Here is a 24,268-nt window from a genome sequence, read left to right as displayed (position 1 = left end):
ATTAATATAACTTATTTTTTACCCACGCTATACATATGGATACGTGGTCCTTACATATGGATACTTTTAATACGTCGAGAAACGCATAGAAAAGGAGAGAAAACAAACACAATAGGAGGAAACAAAACTCATATCGAAAGAATCTAAAAAAGCAGTGACGCGGAGCAATAGGAAAAGAAATTTTCCTTTTTTTGGTTTTGAGCGGCACATAGGCAATTAGCTTGTTTGGATTCATGGGTAGCATTTTTTTTAGAGTGGTCTAAGGCTGAATATGTCAAGGGCAGCCCGTTTTTAGTACACTAGCTGGTTAATATGAAGTATTTGTGGATTGTATAAAGATTTGAAGCTCTTCTGTAGGGGCTCCCCACTTTTCCCCCAACTATTCATGTTGCAAATTTTATATTATGTTTAAGAGATAATTACTGGGCAAAAAAAAAAAAAAAAAAAAAAAAAAAAAAAAAAAAAAAAAAAAAAAAAAAAAAAACTGTCGTCCTAATGTCCATATGTTAGTCCTACAATGGGATAAATTCCTGGTCAACCGTATCCTATGTGGAGCCTCAAAATTTATAGTTTTATTCAGAAGGGACATACCCAGGGGCACTTCATGGCCTGCACCTCCACCCCCAAAAATGAATTCTCTTGAATTTCTTGGCAGTTCCTATTTCAATTATGATTTCTTTTTTTTATCATTGGTCCTTTACAACCATTGAAAAAATTTCCTTGGTCCATGATTGGTATCGGAATTTATAGAATAATCAGACATACACTAATTCTGGATACTCGTTCCACAGATAAGTGAAAGTAGAAGATTCATAGATTCAAGTACTTTTCAATCATTAATGTTGCCATAAAGCGAGCTTATCTTCTTTACGAAAACCACAAAAATTAGTCTATACCATAGACACTTTAGTAGTGCGTTATATCCGTAGCTCTATAAAATTCATCCACAACAATATTCTGTAATTTTTTTTTCAGTGTAATCTCTAAGTGTTTTTGCATGTGTGATTGTCAATTTATGTCATTGCAAAAATACTGATTTTTTATTATTATTTTATTTTTATTATTATTTTTTTTTGTCGTCGTGGAAAGTGTCACTGTTTCTTTCTTGTAGGTTCTACTGGCGGTGGGAGAGTCAGGCAGATGTTTGAAGAAAGACGAAATCAAAACATTGTTCCACCCACACGACCTCCACTTTACTCTAAGAGTAATTCATTCCGGCGGCCCCCAGTTGTACCTAGGTCCCGTCCTCTTGATCCGGTTCCACGAATTCCTCCCCCAAAGCGTGGAATTTCTTTTTATAAGCCAAGAGGTGTGAGTTTAGAAAGGAAACACGATGTTACTGATGGTGGACTAAGGAGAAGCCGTAGTCAGTACTATGTTAATGCTGAGCCCCAAATAGTCGAAGCATCTAACATGAATGTGCTTGGAGCTCACAATCCCGATCTATTTGATGCAAATCAAAACCTATTTGACAGAAATGCATATTCCCATGAAAGTCTACTTGATCATGAATACGAATACTCAAAATTTAACAATGAGATCACACCGAGTCCCTACATTGAGACAGAAAAACTAGGGTCTGTGAGTCGAAGGAGCGCCCCGACTGAGAGTCATGTTGACACAGTAGATATTGGACGGAGACCTCTTTCGAATATTGACAAATTGCGGGCTCAATTTGAATCTCCCGAAAAACAAGACAGTGATCGAATAGAGTCTGCGAATATTAGACAAAGACAAATGGAAATAGCCAGAATAAAACAGCTAGAAAGAGATAAAGAAATTCGAAGACAACAAATAGAAGCAAGGAGACTACAAGACGAAATTGAGAGGTCTGCGCTGATTAAACGCGAGGAGCAGATACTTTTATTAAAAGAGAAGGAAGCTAAAATTCTAAAGCAGCAAGAAGAAATACGAAAGCAGCAAGAAGAGATTCAAAAGCAGCAAGAAAGTAGACGCAAGCAAGCTGAAATAGAGCTTGAAATAAAGAGGCGTAAAGAGAAAGAAGACCTTCAAAAGAAAAGGCTTCAGGAAGAATCAAAGCGAAGAGAGGAAGAGCTTTTAAAGAAAATTAGAGAACAAGAAGAAGAGTTGAAAAGATTACAAGCCGCGGCGAAAAGTTCTCAAAACCTCGTTGAGCAAGAGGTAAGTTTTGTATTAGGGTTTAATCTTTTTGCTCATATTTCATTGGGTACATCCCAAAAGTCAATCCAAGTAAAACCAAATCCAAGCCAACTCCGTTCAAGCAAATTTCAACCGAACAGAAAATTATACAGAACAAAATATATGTAGCACAAGAATCAACCCAAGCAAAATTTGACCTGGCAAAACTCAACCAAAAGCTCAAAATCCAAGTCACGTATAAATTCGACCTCGTAAAGTTCAAACAACCCACAGTTCAATCTGGGAAAATCAGCTCAGTAATAGCTAAGCCAAGCATAATTGAATCATTACAAAATTCGCCAGATCAAAGCTAATATTCAGCCATGGGAAACACAGCCCAAGCGAAACTCTCCATAAGAAAATCAATCCAAAACGTTCAACCGACACCAATTGAAGGCTGAAAAGATCTAGCCATCTCAATGTTTTTTATTATAGGGGGACTAAATAACCATTCTTCGCATATGTTGTTGTTTGACGTACAGTCAGTCACGCGGGTGTTTAAAGCTGGTACTAGGCTGATTTCCCCTCCTCAAAAAATTATCTCCTCCCCCCCCCCCAAAAAAAAAAATTACCTTGAGTAGAAATGTCCATCCTTGACCATCGTTTTATATTTTCCTCAAATTATCTCTAAAAGGCTTTAATTCCCTAAAGTTTTCCTTACTCCTGGCAATTCTTCCCTTCTTCTTACATAATTACGAACAAATGTTACCGTTACGTTTTCTTAGAGCCAAGACTGGGTTACGGTACAAATTTATTAATATTTTTTTTACGGTACTTATTCATAAATTTATTCATAGTATTTATTCATAATTTTTTCTTATTCATTATTTTGTTACGGTACAAAATATTCTTCGAATATTTTTCATGGTTGCGGCATCAGACACAATCTAGCAACGAACTTTTTAGAGGGATACCAATCCAAATGGATCTTGCAGGTCATTAACAGTGTCTACTTAATATGCATTTACGTAAAAGTATATTATAGCATATAAAAATGAAAAAAGGAATCCTATGTGAAAAACATGCAGGATTATTGGGATAATTGTGAAAGATAATTTTGTTGAACAAATGAAAAATTCATTTGTCGCTTGGGTTGAATTTTTTTGGAGCCGTTTCTGTGTTGAATTTTGGACCGTACGACTTTTACCAGGTTTAACTGCACGTGGATTGAATATACTTGGTTGAATTTTTTGCGGGTGTCATTTTGTCATTTAGAGTTTTGCCAAATTGAATTTTGCATGGATTGAATTTTTCAGAAATTGAGTTTTGCCGGGTTGAATACTATTCAGGTGGAATTTTGTCTGTTAAGTTTTGCGGGTTAAGTTTTGCCTGAGTTTGAGTTTTGAAGAAGCTGTGTCGTTTAAACTTGGAGGAGAATAAACATAAAACAAATGAATACGGCTTTATTTGCTTGTTCATTTGGTATTCAGTGTCACCAGCTATGCCAATTTAACGTTTAGTTTAAAATTTTTTGTTTTTGTTTTTATTTAATCTTTCAATTCGATTTTTTATTGGAGCCACATGGGCTATGTATATAAAAAGGACAAAAAAGAAAAAACATGAGCAACAACAACTGAATAAAAAAACAAAAAAAACTCCACACCCTATATTTATACTTATCTTTTCACACTCGCCTTCTTTTATCCAGTCGATCCTCCATCCCTAAAAAAACTGTCTCTGTGGTGAATTATGATAACAATTTTTTCATTACATAGTTGTTTTTTTTCAAACATATTTTTGAGGTCTTGGATACTATTGACTGTGGTTCACTCTTTACAAAGGTTGCAGCTACTGTTAAAATAGCGAAACAAGGAGAAGTATACTAAGCACCTGGAAGAGTTGTTTTCAATACCTTGATTGAGCCCATGGTTGAAGATTTGTGTACAGTTGAGTAAATTTGTTTGTCTCACTGCTGATATTCCTCGAGGTTTAGATTTTCATTTCCAACCTAATTCGGGAAGTGTGCCAAATCACGCTTTAATTAGTAGTTCTTTGGGTAGTAGCTGTCTGGGCTTTTTCAAGCATTTCGGCAGGAAGGAAACGGGAAACAGGTGGTAGTGGCGGAAATAGAAAATGGTGAGTAAGCGAAACAGATGGATTGACTAAATTGGCAAAAATAGGAAGTGAAGATAGCTTTCAAAATTAAGAAAATTAAAATTAAAGGCTAGGAAGATTAGTAAGGAGTTTGTCTACCATTTACGAGGGGCTATGATCCTTTGTTACTTTTCAAGAAATGGCGCAGGAAAGGTTCTGTTCAGAATGATTTGAACCTTAAAGGATGATTGTATGCTTTCTTTGGAGGAATAATTCATTGAAATTATCCCTTAATATCAAAACAAAAAATCCACTTTTTCAAAACTTTTTCATAGCAAATTTTGGGTGAACGTATTCACAAAATACTAAATCTCTCCAAAAGTTCGTTTTCCCAAAACACGGTCCTGAATCCAGCACAGATAAAAGAATCAGAATCAGAATCATTTATTAACATAAAAGCTTTCGTAGTCAGGGTTTAAATCCCGACTAAATCGCTCTATTATTTACAAAGTAAACAAAGACACAAAAAATTAATACACATGTCACTTATTGTAGACAGAAACATAAAAAGGCACAAACGAATTGCTGAAGCGATTAGTGCGACACTTGGGCTGGGCTAGCTTTGTTGCTTTTGATCTTGTAGGTACTTTTTTTGTGAGCATTGAGGGTAATATATTTCTGTGTTTATCACTTGTCAGAAGAAACTGGCCAAATTTACAGATAAGTTGAAAACGGCGGTCGTGAAGTGACGGCAAATTTAGTTGAGACAGTGCTGATTCGTAATCGGTGTACTGATCAGACAGTATGGCCTCCACCGCTCTTTTCTGGACTGATTCGAGTACTTCACTTATATAGGCAGTGTTCTGAACCTGTGGACCTCATACTGGGCACGCATACTCTAATATCGGGTGAATATATGTCAGGTAGGCTGTTTTCAATTGCGGCACTGAAAAACCAAATCTTTGCTTCAGTAAAAGGGTATGCATGGCACAGTTCGCCTTTTTCACTACCCCTTGGACGTGGAGGCTAAACGAACAGTCAACGCTGAACGTAACACCGAGAATAACTGCCGACGATACGCTTTGGTATGGTGGAGGGGGGCACTGAAAATCCCTTTTGAGAGGGTTAAATCGAAGAATTTTGGTTTTCGTTTCGTTGATTCGGAGGCTGTTTTCAGAACACTGGTCTCTAAAGTTGTCGATAAATGATTCACTGAACTGGGGAACGGTTTGAGACTTCACAATGAGGTATTTTAAGAGGGTGGAAAGATCATCTACGAATTTGAACCATTCGTCAAAATCAGCAAGGACAAAGTTGATCACTGCCAAGAACAACAAGGCAGCGAGTTTAGTTCCTTGTGGGGCACCACACGTAAGCTCAGACCATTCCGAATCAGTATCACCCGGGTAGAGACCATATACACTCTGTAGTTGGTCACGTAAGAAATCTATTATTAATAAGAGAATATGTCTGCAAGCTCCCATAACCTTCAGATTGTTCACTGCAGTATAATGGCGTATCAAATCGAAGGCTTTTCTATAGTCGGCTAGGAGGAGATCTACAATTGTGCCTCCTTGGTCAAGCCATTCAACAATAAGGTGATACAGACGCACAAGATAAACAGTTGTACTACTACCTTTCAAGCACCCGTATTGGTATAGATCAAGAGAGCCCTGGACTTGTGACATAAGTTCACGATATATAAATGATTCCGCTACCTTAGAGAGGTTCGGAACTATCGAAATTTGGCGGAGTTGGTCGCAAGATTTCGGGTTTTTCACTTTTGGAATGACGCGCACATAAGCTCTCTTCCAAACACTGGGGAACACTTGTTCGCGAAAACACTGGTTAATAATAGAGCTGAGTGGTTTTGCGAGAAAGATCGAGAACTCGTGTAACAACTTGACATGGAGGTCACCAGGGTAAGACGCACAGTTTACTTTCAGTTTCTGAAGTTCCTTAATGACGGCATATTCAGATACTTCACATGTCTCATCAGTCTCGGTGTCAGCAATGATACTCTCAATTTCTGAGTTTATGATTGATGGATATGTGGTGCATTTGCCGGAGAAAAAATTGTTTACTTCAGTAGCTGATGTCAGTGTGCCGTCATCTTTGAGTAGTCTCAGGTCCTTTGGCGTTGATTTTCCTGCAAGGGTTTTGACCGAGGAGTGCCATTTGTGAGGGTCAGTGTGCAGTAATGGCGATATTTTCTCTTTTACATACTGTCTTTGGGCTAGTCTGTTTAACTTCACAATTCTGTTACGCAAACTGGCTGCAGCCGCTTGATCTCCAGCTTTGTGGAGACTACAGCGAGTTTTTATCATCTGCTTGAGTTCCCGGGTAATCCATGGTTTGTCAGTGTCACAAACCGTAATAACTTTTATTGGAAAAAAATCATGGAACTTTTCCAACAGAAGGCTGTTCAGTTTGCTGACTTTGACATTAATGTCGGCCTCTGCACAAATGTCCTCAAAATCGTAAGTACCAATCCAGCGACCGAATTGAGCTATTGAAGACATTGTGATGGGCCGAATTGTGGTTTTTGTTCGTTTTGGTTGTGGGATACTTGCTTGTGCTTCCCAGAAAATTATAAAATGGTCAGAATTCTGAAGGGGACCTAGAGATCGGGGAGCGTTATAAAGATCTGCCAAGTTCGTAAAGATCATGTCAAGAGTACTGCCACTTTGGTGAGTCGGAATGTTCACTACTTGTTGCATATCCAAAACGCTTGAGACCCACTGACGACTGGTCTGATTGAAATCGCCAGCAATCACAAAGGCAGGGGAAGTGTACTTGTGGCGCATTCTGTCGACGAACACTTGTATGTGCTCAATAAGTTCTTTTCTGTTCCCAGCGCTTTCTGGATAGTACAATGACGCAACTATTAAGCAGGAGAATCTTCGTGACAGATGCGCCGGTCTGCACTCCACCCACACAATCTCATGGCTAGAATCATTGGGGCTACTTAACAGTTTTGATGGTAGGTCGTCACGTATATAAAGTCCTACGCCACCTCCGCGACGGTCAATGTCTCGGTCACGTCGAGTGTTGAGGTAGTTTCTGTAACCTTTAATCCGTGCTTTTTTAACCTTTAATTCATCTCTTTTTTTTGGAAAATATCAGAATATTTTGTTAAAAAATGAACATTAGCTCTCTGCACATTAGCTGAACTGCACTCTCATGTTGAAAAACGGGTTGCATAGTACAAGAAATATACACTGCTTCTGGCAGTAATGTTGTCATTTGTATTAACTAAAGGGTAAATGGAAATGGAGACGATAAGGAAACCCCTCCCCAGCCCCTGAATTTTAGAATCGAGTTTCCTCCTTCCTTTGGTTTCATTTAAATGCCTACTTCGAGTTGTTTGGCAAGTTTGCCCGCCAATTTAGACGTAACTGTTGCGTAAGCACCTGATATGATAATATACTTGGTTGATCGAAGTATTTTTTTTTCCAAAACAGCATTTCAAAATATCCAAAATTAAACTCTAGATATATTCGTAATGAATAGTTAAAACATACCATACTTGAATTTCATCGATAATGATATGCATTTTGAACAATGTATTTTCATTTGTCAAAACATCAACAGGTACAAAAGAAGAAATAAAGTTTCTATCATACCCAAGATTACTGAAAAGAATTAAAGAAAGTAGACTAACTATTAAATATCTAATGATTTTTATTCCTTGAAGTCTCAGTAATTTTGATTTAATAGTATTAGCCTATAAAGCATAAAACTTGTAAAATACATTTTGTTTCCAGTAAAGCTCAAATGACACTCTGGCGTTTAGAAGTCTCAGGGGCGTTATCCCTTCTTCTGTTTTGGTCATTTCTAATCTTTTTAAATTTGAATTGATTATTCATTGTAGTTTCTGTTTTTTTTTTTTTTATTTCTTATATATTAAACGATCGTAGCTTGCGTTTGTTTTAAGCTTGAATCATTTTATTACATTCTTTCTGCTCAACTTTGGCTCTTAATTGCTATTTATTTTTCTTTGAAAAACTTTTTTTTAAGTTTTTATAATTATCTTTTGGAAATTTTACTTAACATTGTTGCTTTTTTATTGGTTAATAAAAGGAATGCTTATAAAGTTATTTTCTGGTTCTTCCGCTTCAGATTTAAGATTTTGGCTTGCTATTTAAATTGTGGACAAAATTTTGGAAAAATAAATTTAAATTTGGAAAAACATAATAATAACCTTACTGTAGAACTTTGGGATTGGGAAGATGGGGAGGGGGGACTTTTTTTTGAAAAACCTGCAAAATTTTTAGTCTGCTATAGGATTTAAGCCATCCTGATCCCCATACTTTTGCAACCTAGAATCAGGGGCAACGCTATAGCGTTGCCTATAGTAAAGACCATACGGCTCCATTGTTTTGTTATTATTATTTTTTTTTCCCCAGAGACACCTCATATGGAAGGGGTCGTCGTAAAAACTTCAAAGGGGGCTCATTCGATTGGAAATCGAGAGTTTTAGCGCCCTTTTTAAGGGCCAAAAGTGATTGGAAGGCAACGAACACCCCTTCCACGCCCACCATTTTCCCAAACATATCCAATCAAAATTTTGAGATAGCCATTTTGTTCTACGTAGTTGATTTCCAGATAGAAATTATGTTTTTGAGGAGGACACTCCCTCAAAGCCTTCAAGGCTGTGAGTTTGCCCTGGGGCATATAAGCTTTTTATAGAAAGCTTTGTCGTAGAAACCTCAAAAAGGACTCATTCGATTGGAAATTCAAAGGGCTAGTGCTCTTTTTAATAGTCGAAAGTGATTGGAGGGCAGCTAACCCCCCTCTCACGCCTACCTTTTCTCCAAACACATCCAATCAAAACTTTGAGATAGCAATTTTGTTGAACGTGGTTGAAAATTCTGTAAATTAGGTCTTTGATGATGGCAACCCCCCACAGCCCTCAGGGCAAGGGTTTTAAGTTATGCCCTGGGGGCATATAAGGTTCTTATTGAAAGCGTTGTCGTAGAAACTTAAAAAAGGGCTCATTCTATTGGAAATTTAAATAGCTATAGCCCTTTTTAATAGTCGAAAGTGATTGGAAGGCAACTAACACCCCTTCCACGCCCACCATTTCCCCAAACACATCCAATCAAAATTTTGAGATAGCCATTTTGTTCAACGTAATTGAAAGTTCTGGGAATTATATCTTTGAGCATGACACTCTTCCCCCCCCCCAAGGTCTTCAGGGCAAGGGTTATAAGTTATGCTCTGGGGGCATATATGGTTCTTATGGAAGGAATGCTTGTAAAAAACTTCAGAGAGGGCTCATTTAATTGAAAATTGAAAGTTCTAATTCACTTTTTAGGCGTCAAAAGATATTGGAGGGTAACCAGCCCCCCCCCTCCAAGCCCTTATTTCCCAAATGTATTCGATAAAACTTTTGAGATAGCTATTTTGTTAAATCACTACAAAAAAGAGTTTGGTTATCGCCTCCTTGTCTCACTGTAAAAGCTTAAAACCTACTGCGTCATTGGCGCTTTACTGAAAACTATATGCGTCTTAAACAGTCTTGGAAAGTGTAAACAACATCAAATTGAATATTTGGTATATAATGATATTAGTTGTTGAAAGATCCATGAGTTCAATAATTTATTTCCCTCTAATTTTATTTCTATTTTCAATGCTGAAAGAAGTGGAAAAGATAATATTTATAATATAATTCGTTTTCAGTGAAGCGTCAACGACGCAGTTGGCTTTTGGTTTTTATTTACAGTTAAGGAAGGGGTCAGTATCCAAATTCTAGTTTGTAGTGAAACTATATTCGTCTTGAACAACTTTAGAAAGAACTAATAAAATAAACTGAATATTTGATGTATAATTATATTAATTGCTGAAAGCTCATCAGTTTAAATTTTTTTATAATTTTAATGTTTATTTTCAATATTAAGTACAAAAGATAATATTTGTAATAAAATTGATTTCAGTAAAGCGCAAATGACGCAGTCAGTTTTATACTTTTACAGTGAGAGAAGGAGGCGATACCCAAACTCTTGTTTGTAGTGATTTTTGTTCGTTACAAGCTTGATTTGCATATTCAATTAAAGTTTCACTCGTTCTCAGATTTATTTATTCATTTACATTAATATCTATTGTATTTTTGTTTGCATTGATTGTTTATTTAATTTCTGTTTGTTTTAAGTTTCATTTATACTTCAATAGCAAAATATTTTTTTCCGTATTAAGGTTGATTTTCATATTCAATCGAAGCAATTACTCGCTTTAAGATCTATTTATTCATTTATATTATTACTTGTTGTATGTTTTTTCCTAATATTGTTTATTTAATTTCTGTCGTTTTGGGTTTCATTTATTCTTTAATAGAAATTAATTAGAAAAACTTTTTCCACAAAATAAGTTTTTCAAAGAAGAGTAAAGAACTCCATTAAACAAAAAAATGAGCAAAAATAAAATCAAATAATCCACCAAGCGTGAAACTACCACAAATCAGCACCCAAAACGAACAGAAATTACAATAAATAACCGACTGAAACTCAAAACGAGCAGAAATTAACATAAGTTGGGCTCAGAACCCCTATGCCTTCCCAAGGCCAGAACATATTTTGCACTTTACTGAAAAAAAATACAAATGAATTTGTATTGTCAGTTTAATATACATATACTGATATTTAATAATCAAAATGTTAATATTATTTGATTAAAGTTATGAAAGTACAAACATTTGTATTTTTCTCAGTAAAGTGTAAATTTTATTCTGGCCTTTGAAAGGCATTTTTTGGAATTGGTTTTGAGCCCATTTCATGTTAATTTCTTCTCGTTTTGAGTTTTACTCAGTTCATTATTGTAATTTCTATTCGCTTTTGATTTCATTTGTTTATTAACGTTGCTTCGTAGTAGTTTCCCGCTTGGTAGATTATTTCATTGTGTTTTTGTTCTTTTGTGGTTTAATTGAGTTCTTTACTTTTTTTTGAAAAACTTATTTTGTGAAAAAAATGTTTTAAATTAATTTTGTTCGTTTTATACTTACAAATTCTTTTCAGGGAAAAAGAAAATAATACGTTAAATCTTTTCGTTTTTTTAAAAATTTCTAGTTTGGCCTGCTATTTGTATGCTGGAGAAAAATTTTCAGCAATTTTAAACAGCTTACACCTTCTTAAAAATCTGGACACAAATAGTAGTGTTTAATTTAGTTTCATACCTCCTCTAGTTGACCTGAAACGGAAAACTTGATACCATTCGCAAAACAATCTGTTTACTTTCTTTGATAGCTTGGATACACTTACGCTATTTTGATTTGGTTAAATTTTAAGAGCAGAAGCAGCCCCGAAAGTTTTGAACATAATACCCTCAGTCGTCCTTGGGATAGTACTGAGATGCCTTATTGGGAATTAGCATTAACACAGTGCATTTTGATTTAATCTTATGGCAACATTTAGTCTTTAAACATAAAGTCAAATGGGAGTGTGGGCGTGAGAGGGGGTTTAGTTTCCCTTCAATCACTTTCGACTATTAAAAAGGATATCAGCCCTTTCTATTTTCAATCGAATGAGCCCTTTTTGAAGTTCTAACGACAACTCCTTCGATACAAAGTTCCCTGGTCTAAACAACAACAACAACAACAAAATAATATATTATACCCACATCGATCTTTGTTATAAAAATTGTCAAAGCCTTCCAATCACTTTCGACTATTAAAAATGGCAATAGGCCTTTCGATTTCCAATCGAATGAGCCCTTTTTTAGTTTCTACGACAACATTTCCTATAAACACCTTATATGCCCCCAGGGCAAAACTTACAACCCTTACCCTAAGGGCTCTGACGGTGGTTGTTATCCTTTAAGACCTAATATCCAGAACTTTCGACTACGTTAAACAAAATGGCTACCTCAAAATTTGGATTGGATGTGTCGGGGAAAATGTTGGATGTGGATGTGTCGGGGTGTGTCGTAGTTGGAAATCAACTACGCTGAACAAAATGGCTATCTGAAAACTTTGATTGGATGTGTTTGGGGGAATGGTGGGCGTGAGAGGGGGTTTAGTTACACTCAATTCACTTTCGATTATTGAAGAGGGCACTAGCCCTCTCAATTTCCAATTGAATGAGCCCCTTTTGAAGTTTTTACGACAACTCTATCATTAAAAACCTTATACGCCCCCAGGGCATAACTTACAACCTATGCCCTTGGGACTCTGGGTGGTTTGTCATCCTCAAATACATAATTTCCATAACTTTCAACTACGTTGAACAAAATCGCTACCCTATCTTTAAACTTTGATTGAATGTGTTTAGGGAAATGGTGGGCGTGAAAGGTGGGTTAATTACTCTCCATTCACTTTCGACTATTAAAAGTGCAATTTCAATTTCCAATCAAATAAGCCCGTTTTGAAATTTCTACAACAACTTTCTATATAATCCTTATATGCCCCCACGGCATAACTGACAACCCTTACACTGTGGGCTCTGATGGGGTTATCATCCTAAAAGACCTAATTACCATAACTTACAAATATATTGATCAATAAGCATAATTCAAAATTTTGATTGAGTGTTTGGGGAAATGTTTGACATGATAAAAGGATTAGTTGCCCTTAAATAACTGTCCGCTAATAAAAAGGAAGTAGACGTTTAAATTTTCAATCGAATGGAACCTTATTGATGGTTTTAAAACACCGCTTTCTATAAAAACCTTACATGCTCCCAGGGACAACTTACTGCCCTTACCCTGAGGGTTGTGGGGGGGGATGGGTTGTCATCCTCAAAGAACTAATTTCCAAAACTTTCAACAACGTTGAATAAAATGACAATCTAAACATTTTGATTGAATGTTTTTGGGGAAAAGGTGGGTGTGAGAGGGGGGTTAGCTGCCCTCAAATCACTTTTGACTATTAAAAAGGGCACTAGACCTTTAAATTTCCAATCGAATGAGCCCCTTTTCAAGTTTCTACGACAAAGATTTCAATAAAAACTTATATGCCGCCAGGGCATATCTTACAACCCTTGCCCTGAAGACTGTGGGGGGAGTGTCCTGCTCAAAGATATAATTTCCTGAAGTTTAACTGCGTGGAACAAAATGGCTATCTCAAAATTTTGATTGGATGTGTTTGAGGAAATACTGGACGTGGAAGGGGCGTTAGTTGCCTTCCAATTACTTTGACTTTTAAAAAGGGCACTAGCCATTTCAGTTTCTAATCGAATGAGCTCTTTTTGAAGTTTCTACGACAACGCGTTCTATAAGAATTTTATACGCCCCTAGGGCATAATTTACAACCCTTGTCCTTAGGGCTGTGAGAGGGTTGTCATCCTCAAAGACCTAATCTACAGAACTTAAAACTACGTTGAATAAAATGGCTATCTCAAAATGTTGATTGGATGCGTTTGGGGAAAAGGTGGGCGTGAGAGGGGGGTTAGTTACCAAACAGGCCCTTCTGACTGTTAAAAAGCACTCTAGCCCTTTGAATGTTCAATCTAATGAACCTCTTTTGAAGTTTCTAAGACAAAGCTTTCTATAATAACCTTACATTCCCCCAGGGCATAACTTAAAACCCTTGCCCTGAAGGCTGTGGGGGAGTGTCCTCCACAAGAAAATAATTCCTATCTGGAAATCAACTACGATGAACAAAATGGCTATCTCAAAATTTTGATTGGATGTGTTTCGGGAAAATGGTGGCCGTGGAAGGGGTGTTAGTTGCCTTCCAATTACTTTCGACTATTAAATTGGAGTGGCACAAGCCACTCCAATTTCCAATTGAATGAGCCCTTTTTGAAGTTTCTACGGCAACTTCTTCGATACGAACTGCCTTGCTCTAAAGGAAAAAAAATAAATAAATGATACATTGTGCCAACATCGTTCTTATGTGTCCTCAGGGCATAACTTAAAACCCTTGCCCCGAGGGTTGTGGGGGAGTTTCCTCCTCAAAAAAATTTTGTCTATCTTGAAATCAACTACGCTGAACAATTTGGCTATCTCAAAATTTTGTTTGGTTTTGTTTGGGGGAATGATGGGCGTGGAGGGGCTAGTTGCCCTCCAATCACTTTTGACTATTTAGAAGGACACTATCTCTTTGAATTCCCAATCGAATGAGCCTTTTTTGAAGTTTCTACGACAACGCCTTCTATAAGAAACCTTATATGCCCCCAGGGCATAAATTAAAACCCTTGCCCCAAGGTTTGTGGGGGAGTGTCCTCCTCAAAAGCATATTTTCTATCTGGAAATCAACTACTCTGAACAAAATGGCTATCTCAAAATTTTGATTGGATGTGTTTGGGGGAATGATTGGCGTGGGGGTGGGGCTTAGTGGCCCTCCAATCACTTTCGACTATTAAAAAGGGAACTAGCCCTTTGAATTTCCAATCGAATGAGCCTATTTTGAAGTTTCTAACACGACGCCTTCTATAAAAACCTTATATGTCCCCAGGGCATAAATTAAAACCCTTGTCCCGAAGGGTTGTGGGGGAGTGTCCTCCTCAAAAAAGTATTTACTATCGGGAAATCGACTACGCTGAGCAAAATGGCTATCTCAAAATTTTGATCGGATGTGTTTGGGGGAATGATGGGTGTGGGGGGGGGACTAGTTACCCTCCAATCACTTTCGACTATCAAAAAGGGCACAAGCCACTCCCATTTCCAATCGAATGAGCCCTTTTTGAAGTTTCTACGACAACTCCTTCGATACCAAGTGCCCGGGTTTGGAGGAAAAATAAATAAATAAATAATACATTGTGTCAACACCTTTCTTTATTTAGGCAGCGTTATTGCGCTGCCTATGATTTCTGGTCGTTTTCAGTTTGAATTTTAACAAGTATTTGTATCTGTTGAGCTTAAGTTTAAAATGGCCTTTACTTTTCTTTGAAAAACTTATTTTTCGGAAAGTTTTTTTTTAATTAATATAGAAAAACATTGCTCGACAATTGTATTAGGATAATTTAATTGTGTTATAGGCTATTTTTTGTAACCGCTGGTTTCTTAAATAAGAATTAAATTTTAATTGTACAATTAAATTTTAATATTAATTGAGAGTAGGGATGACAGTGCCCGCGTGGGGGGGGGGGAGTTTACAACATTGCCAGATAAGAGCGAGTTTAACGGTACAAGATCACGTGTCTCTTTCTAGGCCAATCAGAGACTTAGAATACTATACGAAATTTACATCATTGCCAGATAAGAGCGTGTTTAATGGTTATATTGTTTGTTGGTTATATGGATTGATGGTGGTTATGTGATTTGATGTTGTTTCATAGTTCTGTTCTGTTTGTTTCTCAACTTGTTTTATGTGTCTATGTCTATTAGACACATACGTGAGTTTACATCATTGTCAGATAAGAGCGTGTCTAACGGGAACAAGATCACGTGTCTCTTTCTAGTCTAATCAGGGAGTCGATCCTTAATACAAAAGGGGGGAGACAACCCTGAAAATCATGTGACATTAATGAAAATGACGGCGCATCAACCGAAAGCCGTCAACGAGAGCTCCGATTAACCACCACCAAAGTGTCACAAAGCCATCAGTGTACCACCACCCCTTAGAAAATAGGGGGGAGGGAATGAGTTACTCAGAATCTAGAAGGAACTATTTTTTTCACTGAAAATAACAAAAATTTATATTTTTCAAAGACAAATCCCAAAAGATTTATTATTAAAATCATAAGGGAGAGGGATCTGGGAGAATCAGTGCCTCATTCTTCATTTAGCCTCTCCTGAGAGAGTTTTCGTGCAGAAATAGACATATTTCATCTTTAGATATTTAGTTCTTCTCCGAAATGTTTCAGTTCCATATTTTTGGAGGTGGAGCCAGGTATCCTGGAGTTATTTCAAAAGGAGCAGAAGTTCAGTCATTTTTGCATGTTTTTAAGGTTAATTTTTATATATTTTTCTAATAAAGTTGAGTTTTTATTCATTTTTAAGGTTACGCGTACAGGTGGAGGAGGGCATAAAGCGTTTCTTCGAGATTTCATATAGAATTCTATGACCTTCGTAATATTCTCAATACTCAAAGGTTCAAATTCAAGAATTTATTGATTTCATTTAATTTATACAAAAATATCTAACATATCATGATGATAGCCGGAAAGCCAAGTATATTTATTACATGTTCTACATTTATATGTAGATTCATATCTTCTTATATCTCGCCATATCAAAACGAAGTTCCTCTACCTGCACCAATAACATATATTATCTCTGACAATATCATGAGGGGTATTGGGATAGTACTGCCCTCCTTCGGGCTTTATTACAGAGTTCTGAAAGTAAAAGTTATTAAATTATTAAGAAGGCTATTATTTCTTTGAAATATGCATTTACATTATAATTTTCATGTTTTTTTATTTTATATTAATGTAGAATTTAAACATAGCTTCAATTAGCTATTTTTCACAATCAAACTACGAGATTAAGTTTTGTTGAACCAGAGAAATGTATCGTCATATGATTTTATCGTAAAAGCCATTATAGTTTATAAAATTCATTGTTAAACGCCATCATTTTATATCATACTTATACATATTGTACTTAAGATTCCATTTATAAGTATAAACTCCACAATATTCATCATCGACTAATAGAAATGCCACCTCGAATATGACACCAATCGAGGAATGTTTCACTCCAATATATTCAGAGTCAATCACACCACTCCAACACACAAACAAAGAAAGAAATAAAATAATAATTGTAATCTGTGGGAGCGCAAAGGTCTGACCCTTAGAGGGAATCAAAAGAATTTCACATTGGTATTTGGCATAATAACTCAAAGACTTCACTGAATGGGAGGGATGATCTTCGATGGAAACACATGACGTAATTTGTTCTTTAAAGAGTCATGTCTAATTTTCCAAAATTACTAAAATATTTTTTTCACATTTAATTAAAGAAGCAAGGACCAATCCAAAACAAATGTTGTAAAATGTGCACTAAAAGTCCTTTTTGGACAGAATATTGAGATTTTTCACATTTTTTCTTATTTTGTCCTTAACAATGTATAAAGGTTACTTGGAATATCCCTGGGAGATGGGTGCTTCGATTCCTCTTCTCTAAGTTGGTATCATTACCTCATCTCTTTCTAATACCTCTTAAATCTTAAGGTTTTCAAATTATGTTAGCAAGAAATCTAAAGATGCGAAAGGAAAATATAAGCTAGAAGTACGTTTTCTATGCAAAATACATCCCCACTAGCAGGGGGAATCTTCCAGCAAAAATTTAATTTAATGCTATTAACCCTTTTGAATATCAAATTCACTTTTGAGCTTGGTATTGAGTTGTGGATTGAAAATGAATCTATGTGAACTATATTATTAGCTTAGAGTTGATCTTCATAGAAGGAAATTAAAAATAAAATTCCTAGACAATTCAGACGTCTCAAACTAAATATAAGCAGAAGAAATCGTGTATTTTTTTTTATTTGCAAGCCAATAAACCAAAAAAGACACATCTACCCAAAATCCATGTAACTACAAAGGGAATTAAAAAGCAGTTAAAAGGAAAAATCCTCTCAATTAAACCTTGTGATTTAATTTCTTAGTTTGCCCATTTGTTCTGTTCCATTAGCCCCATGTAACTAGGGACAAAAGATACAAATCAAACAACTAACAACCAGGGTATAGTTAATAATCCCTTTGTCCATAGATTATACAATTTTTTCATACTAAGAACAACAGGTTTGCCCCACAAGTGTTGTTGTTTCTTTGAGAGATTGTAATAACAACCGTCATGTTGTATACAAGTTAATGGAAAACGAGGCCAGCCTTTCTACATTTGTACTGGAGTCCGTCAGGGATGTGCCGCGGCTCCTGAACTATTTAACTGCGTCATTGACTACATGACGATGAGTACCACTACCCCACTGAACTTTGGCTCGAAGTTCGGTGAAAGGCATACAGGCGATGTTGACATCGCTGAAGATTTGCTACTCATGACAAACACCCTCGAAGGACTTCGAGCAGCCCTGACGGTTATGAGAGAAGAAGCTAGCAAGGTTGGGCTCAACATTAGCTGGAGCAAAACAAAAATTATGTTCATCGATCCACAACTGTCTCAACAATCCCCTCTTACAGTTGAAGTAAGCCAAAATCAAGTAATCGTGAAGGATTTCCCGTACCTCGGCTCCATTCTCTCAAGTGATGGATCAATCGAGAGAGAAATCAACGCAGGAGTCGCCAAGGCAACTTCCGTCCTAGGGAGACTTAATAACATTTGGCGCAACTCTCTTGTCCACCGTCCTACAAAGGTGCGGGCATTTAATGCATCTGTCGGCTCAGCCCTACTATATGGCACAGAAACTAGGCTAGCAACCACCAAGAATTTGAGGATACTGGATATAATCTAAAGCAAAGGACTCTGGAAGATAAGGGGACTTCGCTGGTACTATTTTGACAGCAACACCAACCTCCTATTCCGTACAATGCAGGTTCCATTCTCCCTGAAGTTGCGCAACGTACACTGAGATGGTACAGCCACCTTGTCTGAATGCCAGAAGAAACCCTTTGTCGCATCGTATATGAATTTAACCCTTTGGTCGCTAGATGGAAACAACCGCGCTGTCGCCCTAGAGCAAGATGGTCGGATAGTCCACATCATTTTCTAAGTAAGCCAAGCATAAGACCTGAAGATGCACCCGCGGTGACTCAAGACCGGGTTCACGACCCTATAGGCATACAGGCCATAAAATACCATATCTACAATATCCCAGGAACAGAAATAGGCCATTAAGATACGAAATTGAAAGTTTTAGCGTCTTATTAAAGAGTAGAAAGCAAGACATGTGATCAAATTTCTAGATAATCTTTTTATCCAAAATAGTGGAAAGATTCAACAAATATCAATGTAGAGATGACATGACCCCCCCCCCCCACACCCTGGGACAAAGGCCGTATATTAAACAAGTTGCCTATTGTTAATGCATAGGTTTTATGATGTTGGTCCTAGCCCCCCCCCCCCCACAGAGCCCGGGGTCACGTACTGAACATTATGTCCCGGGGGTAGACTCCGGGTTTGCCAAGCCCCCACCCCAAGAGCCCGGGGCCACGTATTGAACATTTTGGACCGGGGGTATATAAGTTTTTAATGGAAGGGGTGGTCGCATGAACTTCAGAGGGGGCTCACTCGATTGGAAATTGAAAGTTTTTAAGAGTGAAAACTGACCGGGGGCCACTACCCCCCAGACTCTCTTTCCCTCAAATGCATCCGATAAAAATTTTGAGATAGTAATTCTGTTTAAAATAGTTCAAAGATCAGATAACGAAAACTTCGGGCTCGACAAACCCTCCAGAGTCTGGGGGTATATGTTGAAAGTTAACCGAGTCAAACTCAAAACGTGCAGAAATTAACATAAGTTGGTCACAAAACCCCTATGCCTTCCCAAGGCCAGAACATAATTTGCACTTTACTGAAAAAATACAAATGAATGTGCATTGTCAGAAAATAGGTTTTTGAGGAGGACACTCCCCCAAAATCCTCAGGGCAAGGGTTTTAATTTATGCCCTGGGGGCATATAAGGTTTTTATAGAAGGCGTTGTCATAGAAACTTCAAAAAAGGCTCATTCGATTGGAAATTCAAAAAGATAGTGCCCTTTTTAATAGTCAAAAGTGATTGGAGGGCAACTATCCCCCCCCCCACCCACGCCCATAATTTGCCCAAACACATCCAATCAAAATTTTCAGATAGCCATTTTGTTCAGCTTAGTTGATTTCCAGAGAGAAAATATGTTTTTGAGGAGGAGACTCCCCCACAACCCTCGGGGCAAGGGTTTCAAGTTATGCCCAAAGGGCATATAAGAACGATGTTGGCACAATGTACTATTTATTACTTTTTTCCTTTAGAGCTGGGCACTTCATATGGAAGGGGTCGTCATAGAAACTTCAAAAGGGGCTCATTCGATTGGAAATTGATAGTTCGAGTGCCCTTTTTAATAGTCGAAAGTGATAGGGGGCAACGAGCCCCCCCCCCCCCCACTCCTATCATTCCCCCAAGCACATCCAATCAAAATTTTAAGATAGTCATTTTGTTCAGCGTAGTTGATTTCCAGATGGAAAATATGTTTTTTAGGAGGACACCCCACTCCCCCCCACCCCCACAACCCTCAGGGAAAGGGTTTTTAATTATGCCCTGGGGGCATATAAGGTTTTTATAGAAGCCGTTGTCGTAGAAACTTAAAAACAGGCTCATTTGATTGGAAATTCAAAGGACTAGTACCCTTTTTAATAGTCGAAAGTGATTGGAGGGCAACTCGCCGCCCCCCCCCCGCCCATCATTTCTCCAAACACATCCAATCAAAATTTTAAGATAGCCATTTTGTTCAGCGCAGTTGATTTCCAGATGGAAAATATGTTTTTGAGGAGGACACTCCCCCACAACTCTCAGGGCAAGGATTATAAGTTATGCCCTGGTCGTATAATTTTTGTCGTAGAAACTTGAAAAAGGGCTCATTCGATTTGAAATTCAAAGGGATAGTACCCTTTTTAATAGTCGAAAGTGATTTGAGGGCAACTAACCCCCCTCTCACGCTGAAAGTTTTGGAAATTAGGTCTTTAAAGATGATAACCCCTCCCCCCACAGCCCTCAGGGCAAGGGTTGTAAGTTATGCCCTGGAGCATATAAAGTTTTTATTGAAAGCGTTGTCTTAGAAACTTCAAAAGGGCTCATTCAGCTGGAAATTGAAAGGGCTAGTGCCTTTTTTAATAGTTGAAAGTGAATTGGATAGCGGACACCCCACTCACGCCCACCATTTTCCAAAATACATCCAATCAAAATTTTGATATATCTATTTTGTTCAAAGTAGTTGAACATTCTAGAAATTAGGTCTTTTAGGTTTATAAACCCCCCAAATCCCTCGGTTCAAGGGTTGTCACTTATGCCCTGGGGGCATATAAAGCTTATCTAGAAAGTTGTTGCATAAATCATAGGCAGCACGATCGCGCTGCTTAAGTAAAGAACGGGGAGACTCGAGAACGAGACAAGAAACGGGGACTAGGTAAAGAGGAGGACACTCTCCCACAACCATCAGGGCAAGGGTTTTAAGTTATGCCCTGGGGGCATATAAGAACGATGTTGGCACAATGTCTTATTTATTATTTTTTTCCTTTAGAGCAGGGCACTTCGTATCGAAGAAGTTGTGGTAGAAACTTCGAAAAGCGCTCATTCAATTGAAAATTGGAGTGGCTTGTGCCCTTTTTAGTATTCAAAAGTAATTGAAAGGGGACTAAACCCCCTCTCACTCCCACGATGGCCCCGAATCCATTCAACCAAAATTCTAAGATAGTCATGTTGTTTAACGTATTTGAAAGTTTTAGAAATTTGGTCTTAGAGGATGACAACCCCCCTAACAGACCTTGGGGTAAGGGTTGTACTTTATGCCCTGGGGGCATATAAGGTGTTTATAGAAAGCGTTGTCGTTTCCAAAAGGACTCATTCGGTTAGAAATAGAAAGGCCGAGTGGCCTTTTTAATAGTCAAAAATGATTGGAAGGCTCGATATTTTTATAGTAAAGATCGAAGTGGGTACAATGTATTATTTTTGTTGTTGTTGTTGTTTAGACCAGGGCACTTCGTATCGAAGGAGTTGTCGTGGGAACTTCAAAAAGGGCTCATTCGATTGAAAATAGAAAGGGCTGATGCCCTTTTTAATAGTAAAAAGTTATTTGTGGGCAACTAATCCCCCTTTCACTCCCAACCTCCCACGACCACCCCCCACGTCAACCCTCCCATTTCTGTTTTTAAAATTTAACCAAATCAAAATAGCGTAAGTGTATCCAAGCTATCAAAGAAAGTAAACAGATTTTTTTGCGAATGGTATAAAGTTTTCCATTTCAGGTCAACTAGAGGAGGTATGAAACTAAATAAACAGTACTATTTGTGTCCAGATTTTTAAAAGGGTGTAGGTTGTTAAAAATTGCTGACAATTTTTCTCCAGCATACACATAGTAGGCCAAACTATAAAGTCTTAAAAAACGAAAAGAGTTAAAGTATTATTTTCTTTTTCCCTGAAAAGACTATGTCAATATAAAACGAACAGAAATTAATTTAAAAAACTTTTTCCACTAAATAAGTTTTTCAAAGAAAAGTAAAAAAAAAACCCTATGCCTTCCCAAGGCCAGAACAAAATTTGCTTTTTACTGAAAAAATACAAATGAATGTGCATTGTCATATACTGATATTTAGTAATCAAAATGTTAATATTACTTGATTTATTAAAGTTATAAAAGTAAAAACATTTATATTTTTTCAGTAAAGTACAAATTTTGTTCTGGCCTTGGGAAGGCATAGGGGTTTTGCGCCCAACTAATGTTAATTTCTGCTCGTTTTGAGTTTGACTCGGTTAATTATTGTAATTTATGTTGGTTTTGGGTTCCATTCATTTATCGATGCTGATTTGTGGTAGTTTCACGCTTGGTACATTATTTGATTTTATTTTTGCTCATTTTTTGTTTAATGGAGTTCTTTACTTTTCTTTGAAAAACTTATTTTGTGGAAAAAGTTTTTTAAATTAATCTACTGAGTCACAAGCGACTTTGAAATCGACGAAGCCAATGTACGGCATCTTTTGAAATTCCCGTGTCTTTTTATCACTTGCCGCAAAGAAACAAGAATAATTTAGCCCCTGCCACTCAACATTAAATTTGAATCTCCTTTTCTCCACTCTTCCTCTTCTTTTCTTCAATAGTATCTTGAAGTTTCAAGTCCATCCCCCAGGCCGTTCCCAGAATATTGCAGACATGCTATTCTGATGACCTGGAAACCTATAGTTTCTTTCCGTTAAAAATCTAAAATCAACTTGGCCTCCCTTCCAACGACCCTCAACCTGAATGCACACAGTTTCTTGAGTTAGTTCAACGTCTCCTCAAATATTCCTGAAAGTCTTAGCTTTATACCCTAACCCGTTCCTGAGATATAGCAGAAACACCATTTCAACAACCTTGCAATACATAGTGTCTTTTGATTTAATCTTGCCGCTTAATTATGCAGAAATTTTGAGTCTCATTGAGTTTTATTGTACAAAAACGTCATTTTATCTGAATGGAAGACAAAAGTTGTTGAGACCTTTACCCCTACTGCCATCACTAAGTTTGAATTTCCCTTCCTCCACGCTCCCACATTTTTCGTCCAGCAGTACCTGAAAGTTTCAAATCCATCCCCCAGGCCTTTCACAAGACATTCAGACATGGTATTTGGATGACTTAAAACACAGTGTTTTTTTTATCTAACCCCCCCCCCCTCCCATCCCAAAATCACACTTTAAAATCCAACAGCCCCCTCTCTAATGCCCCCTTAAAGTTTCAAATCGAACCGTAAGCTATTCTCAGGATATTGTAAATAATTTGAAAAATCAGGCGCACATAGCGTCTCTGGTTTACTCAAGAACGTGTGTGCTCTCCAGAGCAAGTTTCTAGGAAACATTAGGAATTTTTATATGGCAATCAATCCGTGAGAGAAATATTACAGGTAATAAGAAAGAAGGAGTTTTGGTCGAGTTCTCGGCCTCCTACATTCCTTCTTCCACAACAAAATATTTGAACATTTTGACCCAGAAAACAATCCCTGAAATTTTTGAGCCCACTGGACACCCTACATCAAGCAAGACCCCCTTTTCCATTATAATACTTATGTTTAAGAAATTGTTAACTTGCATTTTTACAGCTCTTGGTCAAGGAGGTCTGTGGGTCAATGTCTTTGGGGGTTAAGGGGGGCTTGTAGCAAAAGACGGTAGGGGAGGGGGCTGGTTATCGTCCAATCACCCTCGATTCCTAAAAACGACACTAAAACTTTAAGTTTGTAGTCGTATGGTCCCCCTCCGAAGTTACTACCACCATACGAAGTGACGTAGGTCCCTACGTCCCTTCATACGAAGGGACGTAGAGAAAAATGAAACAAAAAGAAGCAATAATACATGGAAGCCACTTCGCTATGTACTTAGCCCCACTACTCGGCTGCCTATGATGCTTAAAACATTACAGTCAAAATGGAACATTGACGTATTTCATTTTTGATTCAACAATCCCGTTTTCTACTTTCCTTTAGTTGTACGATTGTTTGATCAACAACTAGATTTGTCATAGCCTTTCTAATGCAAGTCATTCATAAGCAGGCATTCATGAAAATAAAGTATAAT

The 24,268-nt window shown here is 37.3% G+C and overlaps 1 protein-coding gene across 1 annotated transcript in view; it reads left to right on the top strand.

Moving 5' to 3' along the window:
• LOC148950453 (uncharacterized) overlaps positions 1 to 24,268 on the top strand; it is a 94,161-nt gene that overhangs the window by 32,412 nt on the left and 37,481 nt on the right. The window contains exon 4 of the mRNA XM_089091614.1: positions 1,112 to 2,142. Within this exon, the coding sequence (XP_088947740.1) occupies positions 1,112 to 2,142 (1,031 nt within the window). The remainder of the gene's footprint in view (positions 1 to 1,111; positions 2,143 to 24,268) is intronic.

The sequence above is a fragment of the Artemia sp. Qi Xiang Cuo genome, chromosome 7, assembly GCF_049724085.1.
Source record: "Artemia sp. Qi Xiang Cuo chromosome 7, ASM4972408v1, whole genome shotgun sequence".
NCBI classification, from domain to species: Eukaryota; Metazoa; Arthropoda; class Branchiopoda; order Anostraca; family Artemiidae; genus Artemia; species Artemia sp. Qi Xiang Cuo.
This window is presented reverse-complemented; position numbering and strand designations above follow the sequence as displayed.